Genomic DNA, 12,503 nt, shown 5'->3' with positions numbered 1-12,503 from the left:
GATGTGAGTTGTTGACTTAGTTTTGCCTACCATGCTTATTTGTAAATTCTATTATCGTTATGTTATTCTAACCATTGTCGGCCTGTGATGCTTACTAGTACTAGTGTTATACTGACACTATTCTTACTACATTTCTTTTGGGGTGTAGAGTTTTTCAGGATATTGATTGATTGGAGTTTTCTGGCAGAAGCACGGTGCCTATCTTGAAGGCCTCCATCACTCTCATTCATAGATGGAGGTTAAGTCTTTATATTCATTATTGTATTTAGTCGTCGGTCTTAGTCGCACTTGTACTAGTCTAGACCAGGTCATGGGAAGGAAATCAGATTTACAAAATTGTGGTAAACATTTCCGTTGTTTTATTTATATATATTGGGTTATTTTCCGCATTTTGATCATGTTATATTTAAAGATTAATGAATCTCGTTCTTTACTTGCAAATGCTTCTTGTTTTGCGTTAAGGGTTTGCCTACCGAGGTGAGAATGGTAGGTGCCCGTGCGATCCTAAAATGATTCGTGACAAGTTGGTATCATAGCCTATAATTTCCTCGATGCATCTGAGCCGTTAGCGTTCAAACCATCCGTGAATGCCGCAGCGGCCCAGTCCTCAGGTATAGCAGGCAACTACATCCTCTCCCATTAGAACCTTTCCACATCGCTGCGGAGCGACTCATCATTCCTCTGTTTTATAGCAAAGATATCCTCCTTGTGCATCTCGACTCTTGGAGCCCCGACATGAGCTTTCACAAACGTATCTGCAAGAGCAGTAAAAGAGTCAATAGAATTTTCAGGTAAAAGAGTATACCAAGAAAGCGCTCCTTTAATGAGCGTGTGCTGGAATTTTTCAGCATGACTGATTCGATGTTGTGCTATTTGAGGTCGTGCCCAGTGACGGCCGCTTCAATGGTCGCTATGTGCTCCTCCGGGTCCGAGGATCTATCGTATTTGGGTATATCCGATATCTTGAACTTCTTCGGGATGGATACGAGAGTCGCGCTTAGCGTATGTGGAATCTTTTAGTATTTCCTCGATCCCGCCCCCTTCAAACAGGGGGAGCCCCGAGTATTTGACTCATCCGATCATGGAGCTCCTTTTCTAGCTTAATGATCCTTGCTAAGTCTCCATTTTGCTTGACCGGCTCCGGCTCCGGCTCCATCTGTTCCACGTTTACTCCAGGAGTCCCTAGCTCCTTGACAACCTTTGGATTATTCGAAGGGTGACTAGCCCGCGTTTTCTCAGTCAAAGAATTTATAAGTTTATCCATGCGCTCTATCATCACGCTGTTTGATGCCACGACCGCAGCTAAAGTTACTTTCGATAGGGGGTCTCCGATTTGTACATCCCCTCTCCCTAGAATGAGGATGCCTTTTCCTCTTTCAAAAATAATGTTCTTTAGGAAGCCTCTCCCAGCTTTCCACCGAATGATTAGGACAATATTCCCTAGTTGGGATCTTGTCACGGACCTCCTCCGGGGGTGGTGCTATCTCCACCCTCTCTTCTTGCTCACCTAACTCTGGGTTGCTTTCCCTGTTAGAGTTCTGTTGTTCCCTTGGTCGGGAGCCCTGCGGGTCTTCTACTCTGGCTGGGGCACAGCTACCCGATGTGCTGCTAGATACTTCAGGCATGATCAGGCAATTCTTTTTAACAGAACAGTTCCAAATCCAAGCTAGTTTTTTAAGATCTTCTGCTTTTGGATCAGGACGACACCACAACTGTCTATCCTCACAGACAGCGCCAAACTGTTTTCCGGTGAAAACGGACTTAATCAGAAAATTAGATAGAGATTTATTTTTATAGGGTTTGAAGACAAGTGGATCGTGTCCAATCCCGAGAACTCTATAATGAGCCCTGTTCGGAGTAATAGTGAATACAAGTAAGGCACAAGTGAGCTACAAAGATAGGTAAACAATGATTCAAGAAGCTCAAAATGAGTAAATAATCAACTTGTGTATATTGCCTTCTTGAAAGAAAAAAGTAAGAGTTACAAGAGTGTGAGCCAGAAGATGCCTCCCTTCTACCCTAAGCTATCTCTATATAAGCCAAGTTTAGACTTTTCAAACCCCAAAGTACGGGTGATGTGACCTCTCTGCAGCCCAACTTGCGGCACTCTGATCGAGGTCTATGAACGTGACTTGAGTTGGTAGGAGTGGGAGCCAGCTGGATGGATTCCCCGGACATATCGAGCATCTGGTCTCATAAGCTAACACCGGGTGCGCCTTTTACCCAATACACCGCTAATATTGAAGCTGAAGCTATTGCTATTAGGGAAGCACTATCTTGTTGTGTTGTCAGGAGTTTGAATAAAGTTCAAATTAAAACAGACCCTATGGTGATGAAGAATATCATTGAGTGCAACTGAAAAAATTTCATGGTATATTAGGACTGTAGTAGAGGACATTCTGATCCTGATGCAACATAGTCAGGTTAGTAAGGAAGGAATTTACTGTTTTTGTTGAACTACCTATTCAAGGAAGAAGACTAGGGAATTTGGACAAACACCTTTGTCCAACATTAAGGACCAGAACTAAAAAGATAGCTTGATACGTGTTATTAATGGTAGAAGAAGCTGTAGGGTTTGTGATACTGCTGCTGCTAGTCAAGCAATTTGGCTACTGGAAGAGGAACATGATTGAGAACGTTACACCTGCAAATTCATTACTTAGCATTATTTTACATATTGCATTGATTAGATTAACCAAACTAGGACTGATTGTTAGTTCTAGATTGATACTATCTTTTCTCATTTTGTCTAGTTTTAATTACTTTCATGATGTAAAAGCCTTTGTGGGGATTTTGATTATTAATAAATTAACTACTAGGTATCCTGCTTAGTGGTGCATTAGCTTAAAAAATATTCAGATAATAAAGAAGTAAAAATATATTTAATAAAACAAATGTTACAAAATAAATATTTAACACTTCGTTTTGCTTCTTCCCTCACTATGCGGCTTGGCTTTCTAAAGGGGCATTCATTTCAGTTAGGAAACGTCTAAGAGGGGTAATTATCGTACCTGAAAATTCGGAACAACTTTAGGATGATATTTATGCCTCTTTTCAAAAATATAGTGACTCCCTTAAAAAACTATTTCAATATGACACACTAATTTAAGTAAATACTTACTTGAAATAAGATATTGACACTAATTTATACTAATTTAATTTTTTGACACTAATTTATACTTATTTAATTTTTATCACCTAATTATAAGTAAGTAATATAATATTGTCTAGTAAGTAATATAATATTGTCTGGTTTTCTTAATCATAGGTCACTAAATTGACAGCTTAGTGACTATTTTATTGGATACATTAATAAAAATCCTTACAGTAGAAAAAAGAGCATAAAAAATTTATATGTAAAAATATATATTTTGCATTTATTGATTCGGGAAAGATACCTAACTAACAATTTTCCTGCTATTCACCGTCCTCTAGTAGGAAGCTGGATAATGATGAAATAAAAAGTTGCAGAATCTTTTTAATGAAAAGTTTAATGGTGTACCAATGTACTCCATCAGTTTCATATTAGTTGTCACGTTTCTCTTTTGGACATCACTTAAAAAATTATAAATAAAAGCTATATTTTTTCTATCTTATTCTTATCTCTCTTAATAAATTACACTCTAATAAATATAGTAGTTATTTTGCAACAGTTTATATTAATGGTAAAATAGGATAAAAATAATTAATTTCATCTTAGTTTTATAAAGTGATAAGTATTTCAAGACAAGTACTTTTATTAACCTTGAAAACTACTTCCTCCGCTCATTTTTACTTGTCATGTATATTAAAAATAGATGTTAATTTTTATCTATTTAGTTTAGACAATCAAGAGATAATTTACCATTTCATACTTATTTTACCTTTATCATCAATTGTTAGATAAATTTAGAAATAATTATAGATGATATAGCATGACTCGTTAAAGAGTGTATCAAGTTAATACAGGATAAGTAAAAATGGATAGAGGGAGTAGCAGAATCTTTTTAATCAAAAGTTTAATGGTGTACCAATGTAAATCGTTTCATTAATTACAGTCTTGTTTGACTCTCAGCTTGATTTCCTAATTGGTCCACCTCAAATCTTTCCATCATTCCATTCTAATAAATTCTTCAAACCTCATTCTTATTAGTCCACACACACACACACACCCCCCCCCCCAACCAAATCTCTCTCTCTCTCTCCAATCTCTCATTTTCCTACTCAATCATCATCTTCCTTGTGTAGAAACCAAAGCTAAATAAGCCCCACAAAACTAAAACCAACAACAGCAACCACTTAACAGCCATTTCAAGAAACCATTAGATTCCCATAAATAAAGGGACTAAACTTTACATATTATCCAACTCCTTTCATTGCCACCCTTTTCCCTTCATTTCTTCTTTTCTTCATTTCTTCTTTTCTCCATTTGACAAGATGGGTGGAAAAAAGAAGGAATTTTTCAAACCCTAACACTTAGTTTTTTTCAATAAAAAAAAGTTGCTGATTTTTGCCTAAAAAAAAGAAAAAACAAGAGATACCCAAATTGGGGTATGCTCGAAAATCCAAGATTTCCTAAATATAATGTCCCAAATGAAGCACATTGACAATATTCCATCAACCCCTGGAAAATTCAAAGAAAAATCACCTTATAATAGGTTTAGGCTACATTTTTCTTTAACCAAGCTCACTTTTTGGTCATTTGTTTTCTTGGGGTTGATCTTTATATGCTTTTTCAGATCACCAGCGTCTTCTTCATCACCAAATGCATCTTCAGATCTTTCAAGAAGATCTCTTAGAACCAGCAATTATGATAATCCAACTTGGGAAAAAAGAATTAAATCCTCAGCTAAAATCAGGTCAAGAAATGGTATTTCTGTTTTGGTTACTGGTGCTGCTGGTTTTGTAGGCACACATGTATCGGCTGCGTTGAAACGTCGAGGTGATGGCGTTGTGGGGTTGGATAATTTCAACGATTATTATGATCCGTCGTTGAAAAGAGCCCGGCAAGCTCTGTTAGAGCGTGCCGGGATGTACATTGTTGAGGGTGACATTAATGATGTCAGCCTCTTGAAGAAATTATTCGACGTTGTTCAATTTAGTCATGTTATGCATTTGGCTGCACAAGCAGGTGTAAGGTATTGTTAAAATTTATTTTCGATCTATCAATGCAATGAGTATTGTTCATTCTCTCTTTCTGGTTTTCTCGCCTAATTTCTTCGATTCAATAATAGGTATGCCATGGAAAATCCTAGCTCATATGTGCATAGTAACATTGCTGGCTTGGTTAATTTGCTTGAGGTTTGCAAAAGTGCTAATCCTCAACCTGCTATTGTGTGGGCATCGTCGAGTTCTGTATACGGATTAAACACGAAAGTACCCTTTTCAGAAACCGATAGGACAGACCAGCCTGCTAGTTTATATGCGGCAACTAAAAAAGCTGGTGAGGAAATTGCTCATACATATAATCATATATATGGCCTTTCGCTTACTGGATTGAGATTTTTCACGGTTTATGGACCATGGGGTAGGCCCGATATGGCTTACTTCTTTTTCTCAAGGGATATTTTGAAGGGAAAGTCAATTCCTATATTTGAGGCAGCTAATCATGGCACTGTTGCTAGGGACTTTACTTACATTGATGATATAGTAAAGGGTTGTTTGGCGGCATTGGATACAGCAGAAAAGAGTACCGGAAGTGGTGGGAAAAAGAAAGGCCCTGCTCAATTGCGAGTGTTCAATTTGGGCAACACTAGTCCTGTGCCTGTTTCTGATCTTGTCAGTATTTTGGAAAGGTTGTTAAAGGTAAAGGCTAAAAGATTGGTGATGAAGTTGCCAAGGAACGGTGATGTGCAGTTTACTCATGCGAATATAAGCTATTCACAAAGGGAGCTTGGATATAAGCCTACAACAGATTTGCAGACGGGGCTGAAGAAATTTGTTCGATGGTACCTCAGTTACTATGGCGATGGAAAGAAAAGCGCCCAGTGATGATACATTCTTTCAATTGTGCGGTAGGAGTACTCCAATTCTTGATCATTTTCATTCTTGTTATTGTATTAGCCACGATTTTATTGCTTTCATATATTCTAATGATGCGATAAAAGGAGCAAATATCCGATCCCACGATGAAGTTGTGTGATAGATGGACATTGTTTTCCAGGAAATTTAATACTGTATCAAATGCAAACTGAAACCAACTTTTGCCACTTCCAGGAATGCCATTGTTGTAGTTTATAGATTCATGATTGATAGGCAACTGCTGATTATGGACAGTGGACATGTATCATCTTTATTAAATTATAATAAATGTAGCACATGATAGTTCCATATTTGACCTCTTTGTATATCGCATTTGGTTTGAATGTCTCTGACTTATTAGAGTATAATCTTGTGTTCCTAAGTTCCGTATTCCCTTTTTCATACTGCTTTGAAATGTTTTACCTGAGCTGAGGATCTATCGGAAACAGCCTCTTTATATCTACGAGATAGGGGTAAGGTCTGCGTACACTCTACCTCCCAGACCCCACCTATGGGATTACACTGGGTATGTTGTTGTTGCTATTGTTGTAATCTTGTGTTCTAAGTATGTCTATTTGGTTAATCCCACTTTGCACTATTGTTTAAATATCTATTCCTTTCTGATCTTGGTATCTCTGTGATCATTCCTTATAAATGATTTCTGAAGTTACGGAGTAGTAATAATAGATGATTACATTGGTTCCTTTCTCTATTCTTTCTAAATCTAGGGGGGAAGGAATAACCCAGAATGTATATCAAAAGATGATTGGTTAGTGGTAATAACTAAAACATACACCAAAAACGACAAGGTAGGAAAGCTCTTTCTCTTCTGGTAGCACATGACGAGTGATTACAAATATTATCATGTAGTTAAGAAGCCAGAAGGAGTGAAATCCCAACTCCAACCCCTCTCTCGTTTTACCCTTTCCTTTTTAATCTTTGAAGTACCTTGGTTTGACCTATGTAGTTCGTAGAGGATTACTGTTCAGGTTAATTGTCAGCAAGTTATGTGTGTACTGTTCCCTTTTATATCTGACTCTTTAAGAATAAGTAAAAGCAGAATGAAAGACAACCCTATGTTAACGAGGACGAGCTTTCACAATTTTTGTGACCAAACAGGCCCTAAATTTCCTTTCCAGAAAGGACATGAAGGTTCACAATATGTCCTTTATTCTTGTAATTTTATTCCCTTTCCGCGGGCATAGTTGGTGGTTCCTCTAAAAGTTGTGCAATCGTGTCCCTATTTTTTAAGGATAAATAGTGTCCCATCGGATTCCTACCAGCCCTCTCTCTTTCACTTCGGTGGCCGATCCACCAGCTGGCTTGATGTATTGCCAGTTATTCCTTTCTTACATTGAAAGATTGTTGTATCTGTACTTCTGTAGTGACTGCTTGGTGAAAAGAAGAAAGGATGAAAGAATAGTAAATTAAGCATACTACATAAAGATTCTAAGTAGGCGTTTGGTCATCTATTCCAAATATTTTACTTTATTTGGAATTTATGAAGTTGGCGTCGAAGATGTAGTTGTGTTTGGTTATACTTTTTGCAAAGAAGAGGAGAAATACAAAACTTCAAGTTGGTTTTGAAATTCAAACACTAATTTTGCGTTAAGGCGAAAAATTGTTCCAGGAAAAAGTGAATAATTATCATGGCTAAAAGGGTAAATATGAGAGGTGCCCCTTGAATTCTAGTTGAAGAAATCGAAGAATGGGAAATGAAATAAAGCATTTTAGCTCTGGTTTTGAAGCCCATTAACATATGTTTTCTTATTTTTTAATGAGAAAAGTACGTATATATACTTATTAAGGAGAAATATTTATGAAACGTGACGATAGTTTTCTATTTACAAAACATAAAATTGCAAGCCCTATACAAAACATGCTTTTTAAAAAGAAAAAAAATTAAAAGCATCGATGGACCCCTGAACTTGTCCTGATTTTTCATTTAGACCCCCCAACTGAAACGTTGACCATCTGGACCCTCAAACATACGCTAAAGCGTGCCATTTGAACACATCGTGTCGACTAGGGCACATGCGTGCGATACCTTTTCTTTAAACAGAGCGTGAGAGACCAAATTTTTTCTTTTTTAAAATTTTTAATCATTAAAAATTAATTTTAAGAAAAACTCTATTTTAAAATCTATTTAAATAATTAAAAAAAAACTGAAAAACCCAACCCATCCTCTCCGATAGCCCACTTCGCTGCCGCCACTGCCTCCGCCGCCCGCTATCTCCGCCTCCGCCGCTCCACTTCAAATCTATTTAAACAAATCTCCGATGAAAAACGACACCATTTTTTTAATTATTTAAATAAATTTTGAAGCGGCGGTGGCGGCGAAGTGGGCTAGGTTTTCAGATCGGAGAGGATGAGTTGGGTTTTTCATATTTTTTTAATTATTTAAATAGATTTTAAAATTAATTTTTTTTTGTTGACATGGCTTATTTTTATTGGTCTATTTTTCCATGTCATAGCAAGTGTAGCTCACGCACCACACTTGATCTGGACTGTGGTCAAATGACACAGTTTAGCTTGTGTTCGAGGGTCCAGATGGTCAACGTTTCAGTTGGGGGTCCAAATGAAAAATCAGGGCAAGTTCAGGGGTCCATCGATGACTTTAGCCTTATTTTAAAAATATATATATAATTTTAAAAAAAAAAATTATTTTTTCATATTTTTAAATTATTTTTTATTTTTTAAAAAAAATATTTTTTTAAAAATATTTTTTTCGCTCAAAAATTTATGTATGAAATGTGTATATCTAGCTCAAGGCTTAAAAAATTCGCTCAAAATTTAGTGTATGAAAACGGTATAAAAAATGTATGAAATGTGTATATCTCGTTCAAGGCTTAAAAAATCCGTTCAAAATTATGTGTGTCACGACCCAACTAGGGCCGCGACGAGCGCCCGATACTTGTATCGGACACCCCTTGTCTATCATATTACCTTTATTACTAAGTGGGCCATATGAACTACACCACTCTTTTTTTTTTTAAAATATACATTGGTAACATAATAATATACATAGATTAGCCAGCTTTGACAATACATTATACAGCGACCAGGACAATCAGAACACAAAACATCTACTGTGCATAGCTGTCTACGAGCCTCTAACATAGTATACATATACATAGGAAGGGCCGAGTGCTGACGTGCCCGTATACATATACAAGAGTAGTACCAAAAGACTGTGGCTCCAAGCAACCGGAGCTCGCTATCTGCCGATAGAACTCCTAGAAACCAGTCCGTCTACCCGCCGACTCGCGCGGCATGAACGCAGCGTCCACAAGAAGGGACGTCAGTACAAATAGTGTACCAAGTATGTAAGGCGTGGAGGTAAACTATGCAAGAATAAACATAAGTAAGGATCACCATGTCATAGGTTCCGGGGATATATAATAAAGTCAGAAAATAACCTGTACATAGGAAGGCCCTTTTCAGGCCGGATACTATGTGTGCTTACCTTAGGAAAATCTCTTATCGTAGACATAGAAAATAGAGAGCGTATTATGACATTCCTTATCATATAATGTCATGTCGCACTATATCATAGGAGATCATATCATATCATAGCATGGCGTGTCATAGTATATCATGGCATAGCGTAGCGTATTATAGTATATCATAGCATAGCATAGCGGATCATAGTATGTCATAGCACAACATAGCGTATCATAGTATATCATAGCATAGCATAGCACCGAACAACGTCGGCTCGCCCACATAGCACCGAATATATCGGCTCGCCCATATATCCCGCGTCCGGGCATCCCGCGTCCGGATGATAAGCCGACGATCAGGCGATGAAACATAGATTCCTTTCCAGTTCCCAAGTGTCCCTTCCCCCATATCCCCATGTACATATTCATATTTCATATACATATATCATATTATATTATATCATGTCATGTTATGTAGTGTCATAGACATTTCCTCATCTTCAACATCATCATTTCTATCATAGAGTCCTAGTAGTCATTTTAATCATAAGGATTTGTCAAAAATTGTAAACTTTGATTTGGAAAAGAATAAATATTTAGAAAACATTTACAAATTTTTAGAAAGGAAAACAAGTCTTGAAATCGATGAACTAGTTGAAAACAACTATTATCTTGTAGTCAGAACAATAACCCAAAAGTTTCCTTTAGATTCTACGTTGTAATAAATCCAATAGAACAATAAAGAAAATCCGGGAACAAAAGGGCCCACCTCGGCCAATTGAGGCGGCGTATCAAATTTACGTATTCTATAGTTCATGGCGTCCCTTATAAGGATCTTAGAGTAATCGGGTCCTATTTGTGTGAGTTCTAGACGTCTAGGAACTTTTTCCAACCATTTGCGCAATTTGTAGTTCAATTCTACTGAATGAATAGTAGCGAATTTCAATCTTAGATTCCGAGAAAAGGATTGGTCCCCGAGGCTCGTATTCGACTTAGTATGTCTAAGACATGCCATAGAAAGAAAGGTGAAGCCTTACATACCTCTTTTCGCTCCTTATGCTATTCCAAATTCACGTCGCAATCTCGTCAAAATCTGCGAATTGGTCATGTTTACCAAAACTCTCATTAGTCTACTTAGAGTTAGAATCTTAAGGAGCCACTTGGCTACCGAAATTTCGGCAAACACTTCCTCTGTAAATATATCATCCTCAACATTCAATTTAGTCAAATTCTCATCAAACACAATCCGGGAATTCAAACCCGGCCAAACTATGAACATAGCTCAACAATCACACTAACAATTCACATATTTCCTTCAATATACACAATCTCCCTATTATCCATACTTCACCAAAGTTATCAACCTTTATTTGCGATACAAAGTCTACAATGATTACAACTTCATTTTTATTATAGAATTCATGACGACAACAATCAAACACTACATAAAAATCAATTCGATTGTCCAATACAACAATATTACATTTGGCCACCATTTCCAATCAACACAATAACCAAAATACTAACTAGCGCTTGCTTACCATTTCTTCATGCTTCAACACATACACACTACTATACATACAATATACACGGCCATGCACTCACCCTATGCCTCACGGCCACAACACAACTATATTCTACAACTTCTCAAAATTCATGCAACTTCCATTTTCTTCACATATCACCCACAACAATAACAACCAAACACTAACAAAATAATTGAAATATGATTCTTATTCATATAGGGGCATACACGGCCACATACTAATTTCCTCTCCTTCATGAATTTCATCCATCTTAGCATACTACAACACATATAAACCATGTATAACACATAAAACAAGGTTAGAATTTACCTTTCTTCTTCAACTTCTCACTTGCCTAACTCTTGGCAACTTGTATGATTTTGAACCTTTCTTGTTCCAACAACAACTCCACCTTGTTGTGCACCTCTTACTTAGTAGGAAATGATTTTTGAAGAATTTTTATCAATTTTTTTCTTGGAAATTTCTCTTGGCCGAAAGGCCTATTGGTTTTTCTCCTTCTTTTCTCTTCTTCTTATTTCATGAAATTTCTAGAGAATAGTAGGTAATAAGATGACTTAGTCATCTTATATTAATTCACCACATGAATTAATTAAGGTGGGCTTGGGCCAAGCATGCATGGCCGGCCACCCCTATGCTTTTGGGCCTCATTTCCTTTGATTTTTGTTGGGCCCAATTAGCTACCGATCATGTTTTATAATTTCCGAAACTAATTCCCGGCATTCCAAATTTACCCTTCGTCTTCTTCCATAATTCCACGGGGCTTATTACGAATTTCCCTTTTATGCCCTTGACCTTTCTCAGTAAATTTCGCTTCTAAATACGTCATAAGCCATTCATATGCTTATCAAAATAAAAATGTGGCCTTGCTTGTCGCCCTCCCGCGATTGTCTCGAATTATCCGATTGCACTAAAATGCGGGATATAACATCCTCCCCCCCTTTAGAACATTCGTCCTCGAATGTTGAACTGACCTCATGGTGCATTATAATATTTCGGGGAGGTTTCCTTCGTAGATATCTCACATATCGTTCAACATATTCATTCTAGGAGCTTAGGTTGCCTTTAAGTCATAGGCTAATTGATTTAACTCCCAATGCCGGCTCTGCGTTAACAAGTCTCCTGTACTGAATCTTGAACCGTCATAGTCCACTTTGGGTCCAACATGCTTTCCCCTTTTGGTAGTTTAGTCCATCTCCGCCTACATGATTTCTATAGGGTCTCTAACCACCCCACACACTCTAATTTACATTAGGCTGCCTAATTTCGCATTCGTCTCTGGTTCCCTTGTTTATGACATCCTTAGCATATTTCCCAGGGGGTCACCCATCGTGAAATTACTCTCACCCTAGCACGCTTAACCTTGAAATTTTAATGCATTTCGGCGTCTTAGCCTTAGTATTTTCGCCTTCACTCCCTCGCACTACTTATATCACATAACATAGGACAAGTCGGGGTCTTAGTAGTTTTTAAAACGCCCACGTAACACATCTTTTCTTTTATTTACAGTTCTACC

General features: G+C 37.3%; 1 protein-coding gene across 1 annotated transcript; it reads left to right on the top strand.

Moving 5' to 3' along the window:
• Positions 1-4,172: 4,172 nt before the first annotated feature.
• Positions 4,173-6,252, top strand: LOC132053588 (UDP-glucuronate 4-epimerase 3-like). The gene is made up of 2 exons (XM_059445670.1): positions 4,173-5,117; positions 5,214-6,252. Exons 1-2 carry the CDS (start codon positions 4,564-4,566, stop codon positions 5,968-5,970), a joined length of 1,311 nt encoding a protein of 436 aa, XP_059301653.1. The 5' UTR covers positions 4,173-4,563; the 3' UTR covers positions 5,971-6,252.
• Positions 6,253-12,503: the final 6,251 nt, after the last annotated feature.

This window comes from Lycium ferocissimum, chromosome 4 (assembly GCF_029784015.1).
Source record: "Lycium ferocissimum isolate CSIRO_LF1 chromosome 4, AGI_CSIRO_Lferr_CH_V1, whole genome shotgun sequence".
In the NCBI taxonomy this organism is placed as follows: domain Eukaryota; kingdom Viridiplantae; phylum Streptophyta; class Magnoliopsida; order Solanales; family Solanaceae; genus Lycium; species Lycium ferocissimum.
This window is presented reverse-complemented; position numbering and strand designations above follow the sequence as displayed.

What these genes read in the sequence shown, in the direction of transcription:
- LOC132053588 (XM_059445670.1), top strand. Translation starts at nt 4,564, where the DNA reads ATGTCCCAAATGAAGCACATTGACAATATTCCATCAACCCCTGGAAAA. An exon ending in GCTGCACAAGCAGGTGTAAG is followed by an intron (nt 5,118 to 5,213) that starts GTATTGTTAAAA and finishes ATTCAATAATAG; the next exon opens with GTATGCCATGGAAAATCCTA.